Raw genomic sequence first — 24,285 nt, forward strand, 5'->3', positions numbered from 1 at the left:
CGTCGACCGCTACGTCTTGCCCTAAGCTCCGCCACCACCTTTAGCACCTCGTGCTCGCGTAGGCTCGCCGTGGTAAGCCTTCACCAGCCGATAATCGCTCGCCAGAGTCATGGCCGAGCTCGCCGGAGTACTCCGCTCCGTGGAACTCGCCCCTCCGTCCTCCTTCTAGCTCTCCTTTCGCGTGCACAGGCACCGCACGAGCTCGGTGGAGCTCCCACGCCGCTCCCCGCGCCACCCCATGGCCGGAGCCGCGCTCCCGCTGGAGAGCCGAGCCACCGTGCCGCCATGCACGCCAGTGAGGTCGCCTTCGTGCACCTCTAGCCATGCCAGTTGCACTAACATGTCCGCCTTGGCACGGTGGTCACGGTGGTGTTGACCTCGTCGCCGGCAACCTCGCCGACGGTGAGATCCCACCGGTCAACCACGAGCTCTGCTCGGGTTCGACTGACCAGTGGGGTCAGTTGACCAGCCGGTCCCATCTGTCGGTCGCTCTGTGTGGTTGCGTGTGTGCAGAGCCGGGTGCACTTAGCAGATTAGGACTCGGCTGATTTTCGATTTAAAGAAAAAGGATTTTTCAGATTTGGTTTAAAGCTTGGAAAAAAACCATATCTTGGTCATTTTTGGTCCAAATCGCATGAAACCAATTTTGTTGTGTTTCTTATCACCAGATCCATCTATTAAAAATATAGCATGTCCAATTTGTGATACTTTTCTGTGTAGTTTTAATTAAAGTGAATAAATGCTGATTCCTTAGAAAATGTCTAGTAAATAAAATATACCTCAGAAAAATATGGTTCCAGTTTTGTTAGTTTCCTTGAGTGATTTACTTTCTGTGAAAAATATATTCCATGCATGTCTTGTAGAAAAATTAGGAGGTATAGTTCAAGTGCCTTTAAGGGCTGACTTTTGTTATTTTTGCTAAAGAGCCAAGGTTGCATAAAACATGCATGTGATAATTTTTGTACAGTGATTGTATGCTATGAAGAACATAGAAAAAATACCTGATCTGTTGTTTGACACTTTTCATAGTACAAAGTATTTTCATGCTCATATTTATGAAATGTCTTGTCATTTTTGTGTAGAATATTTTGCTTATCCAAATGCCATGAAAATTTTATGGTAGTCTACTTAGAGTAGTACTATGCTACTGTAATTTTCTCAGATTTTTATGAACACCAGAAATATATGTTGCTGTTGTAGCCCGAGTTTAAAATGAAATAAAACAATCTTCGTTAATGCGAGTTAGTTAATAACGTTCACTTTGGTGTATCTTTGAAGCATCTTAGTTTGCTGTGGTGATTTGGCATGTTAGTCCAGTGGTTGTCATAGTAGATAGTAGTACCTGTTCTTGGATGATGTTGACTACCTTGTAGAAGAGCTTTGCTACGACCTATACATTTCATGCATCATAATCATTACATGTCATCTCTCCGATGCACCTCTGCATTAGCACTTATACATCTGCATCATATAGGATCGCAGGAGGAGTTGCTAGTAGTAGTTCAGGAAGAGCAGACCAGAACCGATCCACAAGAAGTCCAGGCACCGGAGGTGCCAGAGGAAGAGGAGCAAGGAGAGGACTTGCCGGAGTGCGTGGATCACCAACCTAGTTCGTTCGAACGAGGCAAGCCCCGGAGCATTATAAGTCTCCTACTTTATAAACGCAATTCTTTATATATATATGAGTTATATATTGTTGCATTAAGTTGTAGGAGTTGATTGAAACCGTTGATGCATTTATTACTATCCTTGTCTACCTTACTACCTTTTTCCCTGTTAGGTCAGGGTCGAATAACTGCTTAGCCTTGCTTAGACCGGTAGCGATCGGTGATACCCGATCACCTACATTATAGGTGGTAATTGGAAGAAATTGGCTATGGAAAGAAGGATATCCTGGAATTAACCATATGTGATGGAAAAATTGGAGACCGGACGGAAAAGTTGGAGGCAACCAGACAGGGTTCTGGGGTGCTATTAGTTTCCATCTATGTCATTTAAGGGCCGATCGTCGCTCGTCCCTCTTGTCATGTTGAACGCATGCCTCACATTTAGCTGGCCGAATAAAGTACCTTTCGACCGCGAAGCTAGTGGCATGTTTCGGGCCGGGATCTACACGAGTGCGCGTATTGGTGCTGATGGGGGTATGACAGGGGTGCGAAGAGTGAGCCCAAGGGCAGGTGTGACCTGATTCCTGGCAGTCGGGCGGTCCCTGGGTATTGCGGCTCCAGATTGTCCCGCGGCTACCTGGAAAGTGTCATTGGTGATCTGTAGCTCACTTGATCGGTGGGTGTGGTTTGTGTGAGGAATAAATCACCAGCTGGTTAGGAATCGATTCGAATCGCCATCGCTCCTGGATAGTGAGCACTTGACTTGAGCTACGGCATCGTAGAAATGTTTATGAAACAGTGATGGTTATCTAGATGGTATGGACATGTTAAAGCTAAATTGGTAACTGGATGTTAATGGTTAATCATGTGATTGCTATAGTACAGGTGCTTACCTAGATGAATAGGTTCTAATAAAGATGATGCAAAGTATCTAAAATGATGTTTTCAGGATAGCTTATGCTTTTCGCAAACAAGTCAGCTAGTCCACTAAAGAAAGCCTTGCATAATCCTTGGTGTCGCTTTATTTTGGTTTAAGATGGATAAGTCTAGCTGAGTACCTTCTCGTACTCAGGGCATTGTTCCCATTGTTGTTGCAGATGGTCAAATGTACTACGGCTATTGCATTAACTGCCTGTACCCGGCGATGGGTGACAACTAGGACCAAGGGCAAATGGTCACTCCGTATATCTCATCTGATGCTTTTGATGGAGATGACTACCTACTGGCACTGTATCTGAACTAAAAGTGTGTGTGTGGCTTTAAAACTATTTACTTCCGCTATTTCAGTTGAACTCGGTTTGTAATAACTTTATGTTCTAAAACTCTGATGTATCCAATGTCGTTGTGAACTTTATGTAACGTGTGACGGTATTTGCTAAACTTGTACGATCTTGGTTTGTATGTCGATTGGTCTGAAATCCTTCGTGGTTTCACAGACTACCGGGTTATACGGGTTTAAGTTTGCTAAATTATCTGCCGCAGCGGAAGATTTTCTTACTTAATCTCGTATAATTGGTCGGTTCTGTTACAGAGATGTGCTTGGCGGAGACGGGCGACGAAGTCGAACCGAGGTGCCAAGAGGGCCAAGATGGTCCCGTCCTCCACGGTGTCACGGTGCGAGAGAGCGTCGGCCACCGCGTTCGCTGTCCCGGGCTTGTACTCGACGGCGAAGTCGAAGCCCAAAATCTTGCCGACCCAATGGTGTTGGGGGGTCGTCGCGAGCCTCTGATCGAGCAGGTACTTGAGGCTATAATGGTCCGTCTTGACGAGGAAGCGGCGTCCCCACAGGTACGGCCGCCAGTGCCTTATGGCCTGGACCAGGCCGATGAGCTCCCGCTCGTAGGCGGCGAGGGAGCGGTGGCAAGGTGCGACGGGGCGGCTGAAGAACGCGACCGGGTGGCCGTCCTGGACGAGCATCGCGCTGAACCCGTGTGACGACACGTCGCATTCGACGACGAACGGCTTGGTGAAGTCTGGCATGGCGAGGACCGGAGCCAAAGTGACCGCGACTTTGAGTGCGTCAAAAGCCGCGGCTGCCTCCGTGGTCCAGGAGAACCCGTCCTTTTTGAGGAGGGCCGTTAGCGGGGCAGCGACGGTGCCGTAGTTATGGACGAATTTGCAGTAGTACCCCACCAAGCCGAGGAAGCCGCGTACCGCCCGCGCCGAGCGAGGCACCGGCCAGTCGTGAATGGCCTGCTGAAGGGTCGAGATGGCGGACTAGAGGGGGGGGTGAATAGTCTTTTCTAAAATTAATTATGTCGGCTAACCGATACAAATGCGGAATTAAAACTATCGGTCTAACCAAGACTATACCCCACTATATATGTTCACTAGCACCTTGCAAAGATAACAATTATGCAACAAAGGTGCCGGGCTAGTTAGAGCTCTCCTAACCAATTCTAGAAGCAAGGTCACACAAACCTATGCCACTAGTACTTTAAGCTACAAGGGAGCTCCTACATATGCTAGTAAGCAAAAGCACAAAGCTAACTAAGCTTACTAGCAATGCTCAATAACAAGGCAACCAATGCCTAATTAGAGAGCACAAAGACTTAGCTACACAAACTAAGTAATGTGACTAATAAAGTTACACAAACCAAATTAGCCACGCAAGGGAGCTACTTCTATGCTACACAAGCAAGAAAGTAATTAGCAAGCTACACAAGCTATCTAATTACAAGAGCAACTACACAAGCTTAATATGTATAAAAGTAATTTGCAAGCTTGTGTAATGGGGATGCAAAACAACGGGAAGAATAAGGTTGACACGATGATTTTTCTCCCGAGGTTCACGTGTTTGCCAACATGCTAGTCCCCGTTGTGTCGACCGCTCACTTGGTGGTTCGGCGGCTAATTAGCATCACCCGCTAAGCCCGCACGTCGGGCGCCGCAAGAACCTACCCCTTGAGTGAGGGTAGCTCAATGACACGCTTTACTAGAGTTGCTCTTCGTGGCTCCCGCGGGGCGAGCATAATGCCCCTCACAAGCACTTCTCCGGAGCGCCGCACAAGCTTCTTGCGCGCTTCGACGGAGACTACCACCAAGCTGTCTAGGAGGTGGCAACCTCCAAGAGTAACATGCACCACCGGCTTGCAACTTGATCACCTAGTGCCACTCGATGCAACCTCACGATGCAATCGCACTAGAATCGCTCACTCACACAATCGGATGATCACTATCAAGTATGTGTATGATGGAGGGCTCCCAAGCACTCACAAGCATGGACACTAAGTCCCTTGAGGTGCTCAGCACCAGCCATGGCCGAAGGCCACTTCTATTTATAGCCCCAAGGGCTAAACTAGCCGTTACCCCTTCACTGGGCAACGGTCGGGCTGACCGGACGCTCCGGTCGTGTTGACCGGATGCTGGACCTTAGCGTCCGGTCGCCCGCAGACGACCACGTGTCCAGATTCCAACGGTCACTTGACCTGACCGGACGCAGCAGCTTCAACTGACCGGACGCTGAACCCCCAGCGTCCGGTCGTTTCCAGTAAGGTACCGACCTCGACCGGACACGTCCGGTCACACTTGATCGGACGCAGCCAGCGTCCGATCACACTCTAGCTTCTGCGTCATCGTACGTCAGCCTGACCGGACGCAGCCTGCCAGCGTCCGGTGCGTTCAGATCCAGCGTCCGGTCAGTTGACCGACGCCAGCATCTTCGTGACTAACTCGTTCTCACTTCTAACTTCTTCATCCTTGCTCCAAAGAGTCAACCATCAAGAATTTGCATCCGGCGCAATAGAAAATAGGCACTCCATTTTCCCGAAAGCGCCGAATCCACTCGATCCTGCAAACCCATCTCAACCCTGCAAACACCACCTCCTTTGTAAATGTGCCAACACCACCAAGTGTACATCACCATGTGTATGTGTGTTAGCATTTCACAATCATTTCCCAAAGGATGTTAGCCACTCAACTTGCCACGCCACTCGATCCTAGCGATGATGCAAAGTTAGATCACTCGAGTGGCACTAGATGACCGATATGCAAATAAGTTTGCCCCTCTTGATAGTACGGTCATCTATCCTAAACCCGGTCATAAACTTCTCTACACACCTATGACCGGTGAAATGAAATGCCCTAGGTTATACCTTTGCCTTACGCATTCCATTCCATCTTCTTCAATGTTGATGCAACACATGCACCAACATGATCAACAATGATATGATCCACTTCATATCATCATGTGATCATATTGGTTCATCGATCTTGACTTTACTTGCTCTTCACCGTTGTCATTGTCCATCGGCGCCAAGTCTTGCTCAAGCTTCACTGCCACGCGATCCATCACTCCAAAGCCTTCGACTTGCCCTTCACGCTTGCAACCGGTCCATCAAGCCAAGTCTTGTCTTGATCTTCTCTACCTTGATCACATGACTCAATGTCATGTCTCATGTGCATTTAAGCTCCTTCATCATCACATGTGTGAGCTTTGCAACATCTCCAAGCCATTTTCACCTTCATGGCATATGTTGCTCATACACATGTACCTGTGGACTAATCACCTGTGTATCTCACATAAACACAATTAGTCCACCTAGGTTGTCACTCAATTACCAAAACCAACAAGGACCTTTCACCTGCACCTTTGCTGGATCCATGGCAACGCCCGCCTCTGAGATCACGTGGCCGAGGTAGGAGACGGAGGTCACGCCGAAGGCACATTTGGCGCACTTGACGAAGAGCTGGTGCTGGCGGAGCTCGGAGAGGACTACGCGGAGGTGGCGAAGGTGATCCGTCCAAGATTTGCTATATATCAAAATATCATCAAAAAAATACCAAAACGAATCTGCATAGGAACGGGCGGAGTACATCGTTCATGAGGGCCTGGAATGTCGTAGGGGCGTTGCACAGCCCAAACAGCATTACCAAGAACTCATAGAGGCCGTCGTGGGTGCGGAAGGCAGTCTTGTGGACGTCCTCAGGCCGCATCCGCACCTGGTGGTACCCCGACCGAAGGTCAAGCTTGGTGAAGAAACGCACGTCGTGGAGCTCGTCGAGGAGTTCGTCGACGACGAGGATGGGGAACGCATCCTTGACGGTGAGTGCGTTGAGGGCGCGGTAGTCGACGCAGAAGCGCCATGAGCCATCGGCTTTCTTGACGAGGAGGACCGGCGAGGAGAATGCCGAGTCGCTGCGTCGAACGATGCTCTGCTCGATCATGGCGACGCACTGTCGTTCGAGTTCATCCTTATGAGCTATCGGGTACCGGTATGGCCGGACAGCCACCGGCGACGCGCCTAGCTTGAGGACGATGCTGTGGTCGCGGGCGCGCTGGGGAGGCAGTCCGGTGGGCTCGGTGAAGACAGCGGCGAAGGAGCCCAGGAGACCATTGAGGAGGGAGTCGCCGGGGGTGACCGCGTGTACGCCCGGGCCGCTCGGTGACTCCACGCCGCGCCAGCAAATGTCACGCCCCTGCTGCTGGAACGCCATGGTCCGCGTGGAGAAGTCCCAGGCGATGCGCCCCAGCGTGGCCATCCATTGCGTCCCGAGGACCATGTCGTACCCAGCGAGGGGCATCACGTAGAGGTCGACGTGGAACGCCATGCCATCGATGGAGATGGGCGCCTGGCGGAGGACGCCTGGGCAGGCGACCTTCTCTCCGTTGGCGACCGTCGCGGTCAACCGTGGGCACGGCTGGACGGGCAGCCCTGTGCGCAGGGCAGCGGCCTCCCCGATGAAGTTGTGAGTCGACCCTGTGTCGACCAGCGCGACAAGGGAGGCGGTGCCCAGAGTCACGCGGAGCAGCAGCGTGTTGCCGATGTGGACGCCCGCCACGGCGTGGAGGGAGAACACCGGCGTCTCCGTGTCGACCGTGTCCTCATCGCCATCGTCATCGTCGTCGGCCACGCTGTCCAATAGGAACAAGCGTTTGCATACCTTGTTATGGCCGCGACTGTACTTCTCGTCACAGTTGAAGCATAGACCGAGGCGGCGTCATTCGTCTTGCTCCGCCTGGTTGAGCCGTTTCACCGGCCAGCCCTCGACGGTGGCGGTGGGCGCCCCAGCCTTGGGCGCTGGCTGTTGGTGCAGAGCAGGGTGCGGCCCCGGCATCATCAACATGCCCCGGACTGGAGCCTTAGACGGAGCGGCGGTGTACTGCTCCATGAGCTCGAACTGCCGTGCAAGACTCATGGCGGCGGCGAGGGATTGCGGGTTCTGCACTTGGACGGCGAGGCTGAGCGGGGGAAGCAGGCCGCCCATGAACAGCTGGACCCATTGCGCCTCGTCGAGGTGGCCGGCGCGGGGCAGGAGCGCTTGGAAGCGGTCCTGGTATTCCTCCACCATTCCCGTGCGGCGGCAGGACGCGAGCTCGAAGAGGGGGGCAGATCGGAGCGGGGGCCCATAGCGGAGATTGAGGAGTTCCTTGAAGCGAGTCCACTGTAACGTCCTGCCTCTCCGAGGCCGGGCCCGCTTACATCTGGCAGCTTCTCTAGGATATAGAGAGCCCTCACAGACCAACACATGTCTTTTCTGCGCACTTTGTCCTCACTCGTGCGCACCCGGGAAGAACTTCCCGGTCGGTCACCCATCGCTCCAGGCCAAGCACGCTTAACCTCGGAGTTATTTGCAGATGGGCTTCCGGAAAAGAAGTTGCAACTTATTGGTATGAGTATCCTATTAATCCTGTTAAGCCCTGGGCTAGGATGTTACATCCTCACCCCCTTAAGAGATCGACGTCCTCGTCGATCAATCCCAAGCCAGGAGCGTCCTCTCTTGGCCACGTCCGTGTGTCCAGAGCCAGCGCATGTGCCATGCTGTGTGACCACGCCGGATCCACTCCAGCCATGCGCACCATGCCTGCGCAACTGCGACACACGCGCCCGTGAAACCGCGAGAGTCGGCTCTGATACCATTCTGTAACGTCCTACCTCTCCGAGGCCGGGCCCGCTTACATCTGGCAGCTTCTCTAGGATATAGACTGCCCTCATAGACCAACACATGTCTTTTCTGCGCACTTTGTCCTCACTCGTGCGCACCCGGGAAGAACTTCCCGGTCGGTCACCCATCGCTCCAGGCCAAGCACGCTTAACCTCGGAGTTATTTGCAGATGGGCTTCCGGAAAAGAAGTTGCAACTTATTGGTATGAGTATCCTATTAATCCTGTTAAGCCCTGAGCCAGGATGTTACATCCACGACGGAGTGCCCTCGTCCGATTGGACTTGCATGTACCACATCTGCGCCCCGTCCTCGAGGTTGTACGAGGCCATCCACACCTTCTCCTCCGGCATGATCCGTTGTTGTAGGAAGAACGACTCGCATCGGTTGATGAAGACGAGCGGGTCGGTCTTGCCGTCATACCACGGGAAATCGGGCCGCCAATGCTTGGGCGAGCGGTCCTGGTGGTGCTCGCCGGAACCCGGCTTGGCGCCCGAGGATGACGTGCTGGCGGAGGTGAGGGAGGCGATGGCCTTGGCGTTGGCCTCGACCGTGGCTTGTAGCGACGTCATGACCTTGGTAAGGGCCTCCACGGTGGTCTTGAGGTCGGAGGCGTCACCCATGGCGACGGCGTGCGATGTGGATGAGGGCGGCGCGGCGGCTGGAAGTGCTGGCGGGGGTGGCGGCGGCTGGTGGTGAGGTGGATCGAGAAAGCGAGGATCGCCGGTATCGTGATACCAGGTTGTCAAGGACGTCGAGCCCTCGGGTAGCTGGCCCTTGGCTACGGAGTTCGTAGCCGCGGTCCGTCTTCTCCGGCGAGGTTTACCCCTCCGCCGTAGGCTTGTTGGTTGAGAGGAAGAGGGAGATTAAACGATAATAATCTTGCTTGCCAATTGCATTGTTCGATTACAGCATATAAGGCCAAGGCCTCAACCAATCACTCCTAAACTTAAGGAATATAAATAGGAAACTAATCTCTCTTTCCTAGCTTAGCCACTCACGGTGGCCACGTCCTCCAGCGCGTCCTCGCGCGCGTCTGTTGCGCGTGCAGCGCGCTCTGTGGCACGGCGCACGTCACGAGCCCGTCTACGCCTAGTGTACGTGCGCCCCCACATGACAATAAAGGACACGACAGATGGCAATCACCTACTATATGGGCCTGTTCGCTGGTTGGTGTTGGTACTGGTTTGGGCTGGCTGGTGCTGGTTTTTTGTAAGAGGAAAACACTGTTGACTGGCTGGTTTGGGCTGGCTGAAACCAACAAGCGAACAGGCTGTATATGTCTGCACCATAGTTAACGGGTTCTTGATTTTTTATTTCTAAAAAAAGTTAAGCATGTCTGAAAATGGGATTGAAGGTGCACTCTGATTTGCAGAAGAGATTGCCTTCTTTTATTTTATTTTATTTATTTTATTTTATTATTTTATTTTGAATTGGTCTGAGCAGTGATAACATATACAGGAAAACGTAACGCCTAAATAAAAAATAATAAGGTTCTGCCCAAGCCAACATGAATCCATGACCTTCATCTCCTTGATTCAAAAAGAACTGAATCTAACCAAACATGTTAATCTACAACCCCACAGTGTAATGTGCCCACATTAGGACATTTACAATTATTATTCCGACAATCGGAATCTGAATACTCTAGCTAACATTTAGTCAATACAGAGTGAACATCCAACAAGAAACTGGAAACAACCGGAACCTGCAGGTTCGATGAACACTAGCCTAACGAAACTCAAAAGCCAAAGCCAAAGCAATATTAATTGACATTATCAGAACTTGCTCTCAATAGTGATCAGTGCAATACGAACTAAAGGATATGAAGAATTTAATTTCTCTGAACACATTGTGATAATACTGATATTTAACAAATCAAACAAAGCTTGATCAATCAGCAAGCAGCTCTTTCCAGGCCAATAACATCCATCCACCAGTTTTAATCGTGAAATTTCTTTAATCAAGGGTCATACTTCTATCAGTATCCAGTATACTAATTTGATCACAAGAGATCACAAGTTAGGTAAGTTGTTTGTTTTGCAATGGCCAAGCAAAAAATTGGACATGCAGAAAAGCAAGCCACTTGTAAGCCTTCAGAAAATTTACTCTTGTCAGGAACAAAACGAGGGAACACACACAAAAAAAAAGGTTCTGCACGAGCCTACATAGATTCACAAGAAATAGCGATCTGAACCTAGTAAAACAGTAATAACAAACCAAATAATCAAACATGTAATCAGACAATCAAACATGTATATCAATAAGACAGAGAAAATTTTGTATTAATCAAATTTTCTTTAAGTCTGACTAAATTCATAGAAAATATGATTAATATTTATGATTCTATGCACAATTAACCTGATGGTCCGCTATCTCTAATCAAACTTCAAATGAAAATCAAGAACTGCATTCTTTTTAGTTAGTAAGTTTTAACCAGTCTCAAAAATTCAAATGAAAATCAGGAACTGCATTATTTTCAGGCAGTAAGTTTTAACCAGTCTCGAGACTGCCAGAATGTGAAGTAAACATTCAGTAAAAAGATGAACGTGCGACAAACACCAACCAATTTAGTAACATGAACTGACATAACAAAAAACAACAATATTCAGCACATATTTTAAATCCAAACATCACATTTATTCATGATTAAGCCATATGCTGCCGTACAATAGTTTTGGGTAGAAGACGGAACACAACCAGTCCATGAAACAAACTCAGTCACGACACAGATCATACAAATACTTCAAAGACACAATCCATGGCAGAAACAAGAGGCACTAGGCGACCCAGGTACAGCAGCAGCTTCAACGACTGATGGCTTACTGACCACCACGAAGACGGAGCACCAGGTGGAGTGTGCTCTCCTTTTGGATGTTGTAGTCTGCTAGGGTGCGGCCATCCTCCAGCTGCTTGCCGGCGAAGATCAGACGCTGCTGGTCTGGGGGGATCCCCTCCTTGTCCTGGATCTTAGCCTTCACGTTGTCGATGGTGTCAGAGCTCTCAACCTCCAGGGTTATGGTCTTGCCAGTCAAGGTCTTCACAAAGATCTGCATACCACCCCTCAGGCGGAGGACCAGGTGGAGGGTGCTCTCCTTCTGGATGTTGTAGTCCGCAAGGGTCCGGCCATCCTCCAGCTGCTTGCCAGCAAAGATCAGACGCTGCTGGTCTGGGGGAATGCCCTCCTTGTCCTGGATCTTGGCCTTGACGTTGTCGATGGTGTCCGAAGACTCCACCTCCAAGGTGATGGTCTTGCCTGTCAATGTCTTCACAAAGATCTGCATTCCTCCCCTGAGGCGCAGCACCAGGTGGAGGGTGCTCTCCTTCTGGATGTTGTAATCTGCAAGGGTGCGGCCATCCTCCAGCTGCTTGCCAGCAAAGATCAGACGCTGCTGGTCCGGTGGGATGCCCTCCTTGTCCTGGATCTTGGCCTTGACATTGTCAATGGTGTCCGAGGATTCCACCTCAAGGGTGATCGTCTTGCCAGTAAGGGTCTTCACGAAGATCTGCATGCCTCCCCTGAGGCGCAGCACCAAGTGGAGGGTGCTCTCCTTCTGGATGTTGTAATCAGCAAGGGTCCTCCCATCCTCGAGCTGCTTGCCAGCGAAGATGAGACGCTGCTGGTCCGGAGGGATGCCCTCCTTGTCCTGGATCTTAGCCTTGACATTATCAATGGTATCAGAAGACTCGACCTCAAGGGTAATAGTCTTGCCGGTCAGGGTCTTCACAAAGATCTGCATGCCTCCCCTGAGGCGGAGCACAAGGTGGAGGGTGCTCTCCTTCTGGATGTTGTAGTCGGCAAGCGTGCGCCCGTCCTCGAGCTGCTTGCCGGCGAAGATGAGCCGCTGCTGGTCTGGGGGGATGCCCTCCTTGTCCTGGATCTTGGCCTTGACGTTATCAATGGTGTCGGAAGACTCCACCTCAAGGGTGATAGTCTTGCCGGTGAGGGTCTTCACAAAGATCTGCATCTGCAGAGAAACCAAACAAAAGGGTAAGCATATAGTAGTACACCAAGAAGGAAAAGAAGCAATGATAAACATATATGCATGCTCAACATGTAGGTGGCACAGAATCAAGGAACAGTAGCAGCATATATCTTAATCTTTCAAAGCATGCATATCAAACAAAACAGGACAATGCATGCTCATCAAGTAATAGCTAAGCATGCACATATCGAACAAAACAACAGGTCAATGCACGTTTTCTCCAACATCAGGCAAACATGAATTCTTATTAAGACAGCCCCAGAGTTTAACGAATAAGCATGATGCACTTTATAATCAGACAAAAGCTACAGCCTCAGAAGAAAACTGCATATATCTGAAGCACATATTCATCCATCATATTGATTATTTATGAAAACTATATGTTAACACATGCAGATCCAAATTAAATAAGACAAGCAGCTAGTTCATACTAGCTCATATTAATTCTATTAACATATATATGTTAACACAGGCAGATCAAAGTTTAATAAGACAGCGGCTAGTTCATACTCCGTATAACCATTCTCTATTCTACTATGATCTGGACGGGCTTCACAACCAGATCAAAAACAACAAAACTGATCTGACGAACCAGACCGCACAGGCCTAGCTAGGAACATCAAACCAGATCAAGGATAAATAAATCAGAGTCATCCTACTGGTTCCATCTAATCTAATAGGACGAGCAATGCATCATTCTGCATCAGGGATTTAATTAGAAGAAAACCACGAGCAGATCCAACCCTAAACAACGAGCCGAAGAAATCATCACAAAGACCCGACCCATCTCCGAGCCGCCTACACCATCCCACGGTTGCCAGATCGTGGACTCAGAGCACCCATAATAAATCGCCAGATCGATGACTCAAAGCCCCCATATAACCCATAGTAAATCGTATAGCAAGAGACGGGAAAGCGAAAGCGGGAGGATGATCGCCGTACCTTGAAGCGAGGGAAGGGGTGATCGACGAGGCTCGCGAGAAGAGGGATTGGGATCGGGCTGCGTGCGCCGAACAACACAAGAGATGAAGATTTTGGTGGAGAGGCGGAGGAAGGGGTGGGTATTTATGAGGAGAAGGGCAGGGGAGGGGAAGGAAATCCTGGTGCCGTGTGCCGTGACGGTTTCGTGCCGTGTGAGACTAGCCCGCCTCCGCTCCGCTCCGCCACGCAATTTCCGGGTGCCGCCAGCCGAGAGAGACCGTTCAATGCATATGCAACGGAGCTTTCCAGAGCAGGCGAGAGAGACCCGTTCAATGTCAACGTCTCGACCATCTGCTTCGCTGCCACGCTTGTGGTTCGCTGGTTGGATGCCGTTAGTTGATCTGTCAACGCCACGTCGTTAGTATCTCTATGCTCACTGACGGATGTGGCCTGCCCGCTTGAAAGGTACTTTTTTATAAAGTAGATTATTTTTGAGAGGGTAGTACAAGAAAATAGCAACTCGAGCAGTCCACAGGCCATGATTCTGGCATATGCATGGGCTTAATCAACTAATTATGCAGGTAATTTTTAGAGGAGCGTAATGGTTACGCTCTTGGGCCCAGCTGCAGCGTGATGAGACAGCCAAGGACGCGCTCTCAACGATGAGCAAGAAATTAGAAATTATTGCTTTAGAGATATCCAATAAAGGATGGAAACATTTATATTGTTTGAACTAGCGTCCTGATCGATCTATAAGACTATGGCTTTCTCATTTTTTCTTTCAAAACTTTGTAATAATGGACTGTGTACATCCTTGAATGTAGAGGTCGGATATTTGTTTTATCCATTATCTAAAAAAAAATGTCCAATGAGCCGTGATTGGTTGTTTCATCACAAAATAAGCCCATAGGCCGTGGTCCAAAGAGGTGGCTCCACATTTTACCACAATTCTAATTTCACGCCGGATACGGACCAAAATGTTTCATGAGTCTTCACATGATCAGTCTCGCTGAGAGTTTGGATCCAGCGCCGGGTCCCACTATGGATTGCGACAATAACTCTCCAAAAAAAGGAACTTGCGCAACCAAAACTCAGTTTCGATGAATGAATGGCACTAAAATTGCACCATAACAAATGAATGATGTGTTTGTTGCAGGCTTTTCTTTTTTCTCCTGATGATGAAAATGACATCTCCGTTTCCAGCGAGCTACATCTATTTTGCCTTCATCAGGTCCTCCAAAACAATGGAGGCGGCGTTGCGTCCTGGCGCACCCATCACCCCACCACCTGGGTGTGCGCCGCTCCCGCAGAGGTACAGCCCCTTCACAGGAGTTCTGTAATCTGACCTGCATGCTCCAAAGTGCAAACAGGTTAGTCATGATCCCAAAGCCACGGATTCTGACACTGAAGCTTCAAAGATTGGCAAGGAGAAAAAAAGGATCAATGCAATAGACAACTATTACCATCCCTTGGCAGGCCTCATGAGGAAAAGAGAATCTAAGCCCATTGCACCGTGGAAAATGTTTCCCCCTGTGAAATGTGAATCATGTTTTATTAGCGCCAAGTCTTCTATTGATACAGTAAATTAAAACAGAAAGGATCAAGTATAGATGACATGCAGAAGAAGGCTGTGTATACCTGTTAGACCAAACTCTCTTTCAAGATCAGGTGGAGTCAGCATATCATAGCCTACCACCGATGAGCTAAAGCCCGGTGCATATTCATCAATTAAAGAAAAGCATCGCTCAGCAAAGGCTTTCTGAAAATTAGTTCCCATCAAAATGGTTACTGATGCCTGACGGTAAATCCAGCAAATAAGTCTATCCACAGATGGTGTTAGCAGCAATGGCTAACAATATTTGTGAGCCATCCGCATGTGCAAACGTGAACACAGAATGTATAGCGAGATAAAAGTGTGAGTAAGATCAACATACTCTGACATTAGAATCCTGCCAACTGCCTTCTGAAAGTTTGTAGGGTGTGTACTGAACAAAAAGATTAATAACATGCTGACCTATCGAAAGGATAAAGCAAAAGATGGAAAAGATGTCAGAGTAGGAACGAAATTGCCTTGGACACAAAGAGTAGCGGTAAGATCGTATGACAGTTTAACGACGCATGCCCCCATATAATTTCTTGCTCTATTGGGATTTTGGGATAGTGAGATATGTCTTAGTAGATAGTTTGCACTATATATTTTGCCTAATGCCACTGCAATGATGAGGGAACAAGAAACATGCATACCTGGTGGAGAGATGGTCTTATCCAAGACAGAAGGAATTGTCATTTCTATAACAGGTCTTTTGGATGAGACTCCGCCTGCTGCTTCCCTATATGCAAGGTCAATTTCCTCCATGCTGGAAGAAAGCAGAATTTCCATATTAGAAGACATTAAGTGTGGAATAACTCAGTCAAGGTGATACTATTTCTCTTCTCAAATAAATAGTTTTCACACAATCACATGAGAGGCCAGATCATCTGGCTTTCCTTATGAGAAAAGAATGAGGAATGAATATCTAACTATAGGCTGGCCTCATATAACATGAGTGCGGTTACATCAATTTATACATATAGGTAACAAAATTTGTAAATAAAGTCAGGATAACTAGTGCAGGGCACTGTTTCAGAACAGCACAACTTATTATCGAGTAATAACATTCTTGAGTTAAGAGATCATTTCCCTTGTCCTACTCATGTTGATAAGCACAGGCTGTGCAATACATTAAAAAAAGTTGGCTCTGGGGGAAGATGTGCAATACATTAACAAAAAGGATAAATGTGATAATAAATAGTATCTGACACCTTATTTGTTTATCCAGTAACCGCAAATAAAGATCAAAGACAACTGAATATGAAAAATATGTCAGTTTAGTTATATACCTTTCGGACCCAATGTGTATGGTGCCCATGTGCTCTGGACCACCTTCAGGGTTGCTGTCTTTGCAACACTGGAACTGTGGCAGCCTGTCGACAGCCACATTAATCTTTGTTGTTGCCTGCCCCCCAAAAAATCATATTATATCATTAACGATTATCGATCAGAGTTATAATATTTTAGTTGTTAGAGTCACTGTTGATTATCGGAATGTTCAAACTATTCATCTTAAGAGTAATTCTATAAAATATGAATATCTACTTTACCAATATAGAATTTTGAAAAAACATCTTGGAGACGGTAACAATCAACATCATGTAGTGAAGAATGAAAGAAGCAGAAGAAACAAATAATATTCGCAACATCATAATCAACAACATGCTGACAGGCATGTTGACTTTCTCTAAGTTTCAAGTTTTATAATGCTTTCCCATTCCATTTTAAAAAAATGTTTTCCCATTCACAGATGCCACAGACAGGCATGTTGGTGTAAATAGTTATGACGGTGCTTTTCAACTCAGTGACTATTTGTTAGGTGCAATTTCTTTGGTTGAAAAGAAAACACCATTATTATAGTACTGAAATATGCTTGTACACAAGTTCTTACAGAGCTGTAATCTGCTGCCTTAATTGCACAGAGGAAGTCCTCCGGAAGAACACTAGAAGGTACTAGATCCTGCAAGAGAAACCACATATCAGTATAAAAAAATATTTGCTTAGTTATGCTAGCAAAACTAGAGCTGTAAATCTTTGCAATATTACATATTTCTGAGTTTTCCTTACCACAAATGTTTTGTATGGAGTGGCATTTGAGAGAACAACTGGCGAGTGCACCACTGTTCCATCAGCCAAAGCTACCTACAAATCCCAATCTTTCAATAGGTTGAAAGGAATGAAATGCACTTACAGGTTAATCAAAGTACTTACCCCTTTTACCATTCCACTAGTTTTGTTAACCATTACTTGGGAAACCTAAACAAGAACAAAGGATCAAGTCAAGCAAGATGCCTAATATGGAATGTAAACCACAACTATGAAAAATTGCCACTACATAAAACAAATGATCTTTTTCCTTTGAGAACTACATTTAACAATTTGGAAAAATTACTCTGCCAAAGAGCAGCCCTACATGCTATAAGAATTGTAAAGGCACCTCGGCATTTGTTACAATCTGCACTCCTGCTTCAAGAGCTGCTTTGCTTATAGCCGATGACACTGAACCCATACCACCTTCGACATACCTGTAGCAAGTGTATTATTTTCTTTACTTAAACAAGAAGTTTTCTGAAAACTGAAACAAAGATGAACTGACGAAAGAACTAATAATGAACCCAACATACTAACAAGCAGATTTGACTACATTGTATGAGGCCATTTTCTATAACACTAATCCTTGAAAACTTGTTTTCCCAGCCAGTGGATATACACACCAGTTGAGGAAACATTTGGGATTCCCTACTGAAAATAACAAAAATAAGAAGCATCTTAGAGAGTCAAAGTTAGAAGCATACGCCCAAACACCACGTTGACCACCAGTCTCCCCCATGACATGGTGTAGGAGAACATATCCAGAACCTGGAGTGTGAACACCAGCCTATAAAAGAGATATCCAGCAGTCAAATGCCAATATACTAGGCAAAATATTTTGCTTAGTTCATTCAAAGCACCCTTACCATAGCTCCTATCACGGCGTCAGTTGCAAGAGTCGCCTTCAAAATCTCGCTCTGCAGTAGAAAGAAGTCAATGAGAAGCCTTTTCGTTCACAGATCAAAGAAGATTAGATGCAGACTGTCAATTGAAATAAAGCAACCACACAATTGCTTCATATGATCAATGTGAGCAGAAGCGTTTAAGATGGGACTAATGCTGACCTCAAACCAGGTGTTCAAGATTTTCGATGCCGGAGAAAGGAGGAGGTCTAAGAATTCCCTGCCGACAACAATTTGATTTTTAGAAAGGGTTGCATAAATGGTGCCGATCAAATCATTGACAAGGGGTCAGTACTTAGTACTCACACCATGTTCGCCTGCCCCTGCTGCATCACATGCCGAAAAAGGTGGCCCCAGAACGCTGACTTCTCGACCCTATGCTTCATCCTGTCAACCATTGAGAAGTGGACCTCCTGCCTCAGCTCGGGTGGAGCCGAGTCTATGACAAAGTCCATGAGCTTGCAGAACTGCTCCAGCTTCTCCTCGTATCTGCATTCACATACAGATCCTACCAAGATCATCATTGTAATAAAGAGATACAATGTACATAGATACCAGAAGGGCGGGCCTGGTGCAAGCGGTAGAGTCTTACCGCCTGTGACCGGAAGGTCCCGGGTTCGAGTCGCGGTCTCCTCGCATTGCACAGGCGAGGGTAAGGCTTGCCACTGACACCCTTTCCCAGACCCCGCACAGAGCGGGAGCTCTCTGCACTGGGTACGCCCTTTTTTTTTTTAATGTACATAGATACCACAGGAATCAGGAACTTAACCATTTATTTAATCTAAGATCATTCCAAGATAAAATGCACCTTGGGTATGCCTCTGCATCCTTCCTAGAGAACTTGCTGATCTCTGAGAAGTTTAGCTCTGCATCCGGACCAAGAAGCAGGTATCTGCCGTCAAGGCATGGCGTGAACGACGAAGGGCTCCGCGGCAGCAGTTTCAGCCCGTGCCTCTCCAGCTCCAGGTCGCTTATAGTATATATGCAAGCACCCGCAACAACAGCAGTAGTGTCATCAACTCATCATCACCAGATACAAATCAAAACATCAGTATGCAGTTCAGAGTTGTGTACAGAGGAGAATAACCGACATTGATAGAAAGCATCTAAGTGCAAGGCTGCGGCGCATGAATGTAACAGGAACCGAGGTGTGGTAATCGCAAAGGACGTATCCTTTGGGGTGGTTACTCACCGGAGGATGGCGGGGCGGAGGAGGCTGAGGAGGTAGCTGCAGCGGGAGAAGCGGAATCCGGGGACAAGGTCCGACTCCGAGACCGCCGCGCCGCCCAGGATGCCCCGGCGCTCAAGCACGGCGACGGAGCGGCCCGCGCGGGCGAGGTAGGCGGCCGCGACGAGGCCGTTGTGGCCGCCGCCGATCACCACCGCGTCCCACCGCTTGCCCTTGGGCAGCTGCTGCGACGGCCGGGACGGGTCCGACGCCGCGGAGTCCGTGGAGAAGCGGCGGCGACGAGCGGCTCCGGCGAGCAGGAGGCGCCTCGCCGCCGGTGACATGTGGGTTGTGCTTGGGTTCTTCACCTGGAAGCCCGTGCCCAGTGCGCAGTGGGCGATGGGCGGAATCTTTCTGCTGGTGAATGGTGACTTGTGTGTGCGCCGTGCCGCTGTAGATTCCGCGACCGCTGCGGAGAAGACGTAGTTATAAAATACGTTTTAGTACAGGCGTTCATCGACCAACGCTTAGGTATTTGATGCATTAGGATGTTGGAGATAGTATTAAGGTCATTTGTCACTTCGATTGTTTGTAGTTGAAGGCTAAGGAAGTTATTGTTCTGTAGTGCTTGATTACAATACTGGCATTGTTTAGAAGGAACGCCACTCTGGCCTGCTCACTGGAGAGCTTCTGTTCCTATGTAATCGTTTCATTTCATTGCTTCGGTTTGTTTTGTTCTTGTAAACTAAAACTTGGAGGGCTTCGCCCCTTCCACCCCCCCCCCCCCCCCCCCGAAGCTTAACCAAAAAAAATATTGCCATTGTTTAGACATGTCTGAAGTAGACCATGCTATTTTTGTTCTCTGGCCATGGCCACTGCATTTCTGAAAGTTCCTCCTTGTTGAAAAATGCCTGCAGGACTGGCTCGTCTAAGAAGCATGAGCTCAAATCTAAGCAGAAATTGGAAAAGAAGCTCAGCTTTTACACAAGTAGGTGTGAACTTATGTTAAGTTGACAATTTTTTTCCTGATATGATCCTTATTCATAGATTCCATCATGCTGTTTATGTCATCTGTCTTTTACTACCTGTTTAACTAGATGTACGTATAAGCCAGACATATGTAGGTAGGATGATGTTGAGGGTTAAAAGTTTGATTGTACGGAAGAACCAACTGAAGTGCTGACCTTAGGATACAGGCATTGGCTTTTGCCATAACAACTTCCTGCTGTTGGTGAACATGCGCCCTGTTCGTTTGGTCTGGTTTAGCTTATAAGCCATGGTTGAAAGTACTGTTGACTGGTTTGGTGTAAGAGAAAAATACTATTCGTTGGCTGATAAGCCAGATACGAGCAAGCGAACAGGCTGACATATTTTTGAGGAAGGGCAGTAGCTCTTCCAAGTCTCTATAGAAGAATGGAAGTTGCACCAAATAGTTAGCATAGCAGAAATTTTCAGCAAAGTTAGTACTTGGGGGGGCCTGCATTGTTCAACTCAAGTGGTTTGGTATTTAGGGGTTAGTTTGTGGTTGCAAATGCCCCCCTGCTAGTTTCTACACTGTAGGCAGTGAAGGAGTATTTTCATTCTTTGATTTGCATAGTGTAATGGAGAAGATCTTAGCTTCATATACTGTATTGCGCATACTTTATGAAATTTCACTTCTAAGTTTTAACAGGACCCTTTTCAAGTTGGGTCTTTCATGTTTCATGCATTCCATTTGCATTTCCTTACCTTCCTTTTTTTTTGCATAACAACATGGCTTATTTCATTTACCATAATTTGTGCTCTAACTCCTGAAAGTGTTGTTTTGTTATTCCAGAAGTAAAAGATGCAGTTACTTCCTTAAACACTAAGAAGACTATCAGTAAGGTACTTAAAATTCCTCTCCTTCATTAGCATATATAATTGATTTTTCCTGGAATTTCCATTTCTGTTAAACTCTGAAGTTTTGATTTCATTTGAGTAATTAAAGACTGTTTAAGCATTAGTTTTCTGCCAATGTAAAGTAAATCTTAGAGTAAAATCCACGAGCGGTTCTTAAACTTGTACGGTGGTGTAATCTGGGTCCCTAACTCTCGATTTTTAATATTTGAGTCCTTGAACTTGTACTGTGGTGTGTTATGTGGCTGCTATGGTTGCGAGGGAGAGAGGGGGCCGGCCGGGGGGCCTTGCCCACGGCGGAGCAATAGAGAAGGTTTTTTCTTCTAATTATTGTTTGATTAAATTGATACATCCCCTCTCCTTATATAGAGATGTTTACTTGACCTCTAAGCATGGCTTACTTGACTCCTAAGGAAGACACCTTTATCTCTAATTAACCATAACACTAATGGGCTATACTGCCACTTTAGGCCTGATAGGCCCATGACATACGCCTCTAACAGGTGTCACTTAGGTCCCCAACTATCTAGTTTTGATATTTGAGTCTCAAAACTTGTATGGCGGTGTCATCTACGTCACCGAACTTGTTGACATACAATTAGCACGCCACATCAGCGTTATTTGAGAATATCACTTAGAATATCACTTAGAGCAGTTGCTCAGGTGCAACCATTGCCCTAGCAATGCCAGCCTGTCCTCAAGTCAGGGATTAGGAAAATTGCCTAGGTGGATACACAGGAAAATTTCCACTTCTGACGGAAGATGTGTTTTTTTTTTGTTCCACAGTTTATAACATCAATAAATGGTTCAAATTTCAAAGTGTCAGCGACATTAGCGTATTTGTCTCTGTTGTAATAAGTCCTTATTGATGTGTATTTGGTCAGTCTTATGGTGTAGCGCCAGTTTCCTGTATGCCCCACATCATTCTGTGTGTTCCTGATGTAGTAGTGAACAAATGCTGCAGAAGGGCAATATTCCAATGTCATTCACATGTTCATGTATATGCATGCACCATAAAGCAAATAACCATGTCACCATAAACAGATTTTTACAGTCATGATTTGCCAATTGATGGGAACTTAAAACTAACTTGAAATCCTTTTGTCGCGTTCACTTAGCTACTTATATGTTTGTGGATATTTTTAGAGGTCTACTCCATTCCAAAGTAGACTCCTACGGCTTGGCATATTTATTTTCTTTTGTATTGCTATTGCAGTGTGCACCATACACTATTGATATGGATCCAATATGTAAATTCACATGCACTTGTCATCATATTTGTATAATTTGCATTTCCTTTCACTTTTCATTATGATGCCAATGTTTTACTATCTGTTTCAATTTTTTTGTTCAGCAGAAAAATACAGAGTTGGCATCAGAAGAAACTGAAAGCATATGATCTCTCGGCACTGTCCGAGTTCCTCCCAGAACCAGCTGCACCAGAGCAGAAGACTGAAGCAAAGCTGAACTGCAAGTCAAGACAGACATTAGTGTAATCCTCTCTTCACACCTTGCTTCAGGTCTTCACGTTTTTCAACTGTAGTTTTGGACTAAACCCGAAATGTTTCTCAACTGTACTTTTGGACTCTAAACCCGAATTTCTTGTCCAGGCTACGGGAGGCTGCTCATCTCAAGGCTCTACTGGACAACCTGCAGTTCCAGCTTGACCCATTTGCTGCAATCCATCAGCATCTGCTAGCAACGTAGCTACCTGCAGGTGCAAAGGACGATGCCATGAGGCAGGGTAAGGACTCCAAGAAAAAGAAAAGGAGGAAGAAGGGCGCATCATCGAGCTCTCAAGCAATGGATATCTGATTGGATTCGTTCAGTAGTAACTTGGTCCAGAGGCGACCACCCCTGTTCCATGAGAGGGAGCTCATCAAAGTTTGGCATAATTTGGGTACCAGTAGGGGTAGTAGTTTTTTCCCCTCTTTGGGCGGTTTTTGGCTGATGTTTTCTGAATCAGTGCCATCATCAGTTATATATGAAGAAAAGAAATCAATGTGATGATTTCTGAGCACAACAATTTATTATACCTGGCGACTGTTTCTGAAGCCTAGTTCAACTGTTGTATAAAGCCTGGCAACAACAACTGCTCAAATTCAACACTGATTCGTGGCAGCTTCTAAGGTGTTAGCCTTTTAGATTTCAACTATTTTTTGCAAGGATTGTCAGAGCTGAAATTCATCTGTGCTTGTTGTGGCTTTGAGAGACGTCTCTAATGTACTATGTGTGATCGGAATGTATAATGGCCCCATCTGATGATGAAACAGTGCTAGGCTGTACTGAGTGATTACATTTGTGATTATGATAAGCATACTGTCTCAGATCATGTTTTGCTTTATTATGGGTGCAAACCAGATCAATGGAAATGGCTATGGACACGTGTGCACTGAATTGTAACGATCCCTGGCCTAACCGAACAACAAACAGAGAACATGGATTAAGGCTAAGAGGTAATGATCCCCAATAGGGATTGGAGTGACAGCCAGGGATCCACTCATTCCCGGGGTGGAAAAAATTAGCTTGCGGATTGGATTCCCATGAACCGAACAAGGTCTTAATCGGTCCTAATAAAGCCATTCGTCGCAAACATTTTGATGGTAAATTGGATTTTGTCGATCTGCATTTGCTTTTGGGTGAAGGGAAATTGTGCTGTTAACTAAATTTTTGTGGATCTGTTCTTGTGTTTGCAGAATCCATCAATTTTTTTGTGAAAGACAAAGAAGTGTACTCCATTCTACGGGAGATAAATGGATTTATGTTGTATTTCAACTACCCTTTTTGCTACACTAAAAACTATTTTTACCAATTTGGATTTCAACTCAACAGAGGTAGTCTGTGACTCTCTGTGACCTGGCCACGAAAAGAATAACATGAATACAACAGAGAGAGAGAGAGAGAGAGAGAGAGTAGAACTTGGTTTTGGTAAATGTATGGTTTATTTTTTCTTTTCTTTTCTTTTTAAAAAGATGCCACTTGATGATCTTGCCACGACTTGCAACGGTATTGGTGGGCAAGATGCGAGGCATGACCCGATCTTGTCGCGTGGACGCCCATCACCTGCCAAATCGGAGCCAACCATGCAATGTGATCTGCTATTCTCTTCTCTTCCATACGAAATGGAAATGCACATCTCAAATCTCCCTTCTTAATCCAGTCGGCAACAGCTTAGATTACAGGCATGCAACACTCAGCAAGTTCAGAAACGCGTAATTCAGGCTTAGCTAGCTGTGCTCATTTCTCTGGTCATGAGTTT

At 46.8% G+C, this 24,285-nt stretch overlaps 3 protein-coding genes and 1 pseudogene across 4 annotated transcripts; 1 reads left to right on the plus strand and 3 right to left on the minus strand.

Moving 5' to 3' along the window:
• Nucleotides 1-7,547: 7,547 nt before the first annotated feature.
• Nucleotides 7,548-9,508, minus strand: LOC136475780 (uncharacterized). Its single transcript, XM_066473371.1, has 2 exons — nt 8,748-9,508; nt 7,548-8,001 (listed from the first exon to the last, which is right to left on the minus strand). The coding sequence occupies exons 1-2, from the start codon at nt 9,110-9,112 to the stop codon at nt 7,548-7,550; spliced, it is 819 nt and encodes a 272-aa protein (XP_066329468.1). The 5' UTR covers nt 9,113-9,508.
• A 1,599-nt stretch (nt 9,509-11,107) lies between these two features.
• LOC136475778 (polyubiquitin) lies at nt 11,108-13,575 on the minus strand. The gene is made up of 2 exons (XM_066473369.1): nt 13,418-13,575; nt 11,108-12,457 (listed from the first exon to the last, which is right to left on the minus strand). Exon 2 carries the CDS (start codon nt 12,455-12,457, stop codon nt 11,312-11,314), a length of 1,146 nt encoding a protein of 381 aa, XP_066329466.1. The 5' UTR covers nt 13,418-13,575; the 3' UTR covers nt 11,108-11,311.
• Nucleotides 13,576-14,243: 668 nt separating this feature from the next.
• Nucleotides 14,244-19,571, minus strand: LOC136471153 (uncharacterized). Of its 2 annotated transcripts, XM_066468881.1 has the most exons (17): nt 19,173-19,571; nt 18,789-18,950; nt 18,573-18,701; nt 18,287-18,469; nt 18,143-18,200; nt 17,945-17,995; nt 17,783-17,865; nt 17,425-17,512; nt 17,199-17,243; nt 17,055-17,129; nt 16,879-16,947; nt 16,277-16,392; nt 15,641-15,753; nt 15,331-15,410; nt 15,035-15,155; nt 14,860-14,926; nt 14,244-14,742 (listed from the first exon to the last, which is right to left on the minus strand). In XM_066468881.1, the coding sequence occupies exons 1-17, from the start codon at nt 19,490-19,492 to the stop codon at nt 14,610-14,612; spliced, it is 1,893 nt and encodes a 630-aa protein (XP_066324978.1). In that variant the 5' UTR covers nt 19,493-19,571; the 3' UTR covers nt 14,244-14,609. The 2 variants fall into 2 exon arrangements, with proteins under 2 accessions (XP_066324978.1, XP_066324979.1); XM_066468882.1 differs by lacking the exon at nt 18,573-18,701 and having other exon boundaries at nt 14,246-14,742; nt 19,173-19,570.
• A 387-nt stretch (nt 19,572-19,958) lies between these two features.
• LOC136468589 (uncharacterized) lies at nt 19,959-22,905 on the plus strand (annotated as a pseudogene).
• Nucleotides 22,906-24,285: the final 1,380 nt, after the last annotated feature.

This window comes from Miscanthus floridulus, chromosome 8 (assembly GCF_019320115.1).
Source record: "Miscanthus floridulus cultivar M001 chromosome 8, ASM1932011v1, whole genome shotgun sequence".
NCBI lineage: Eukaryota > Viridiplantae > Streptophyta > Magnoliopsida > Poales > Poaceae > Miscanthus > Miscanthus floridulus.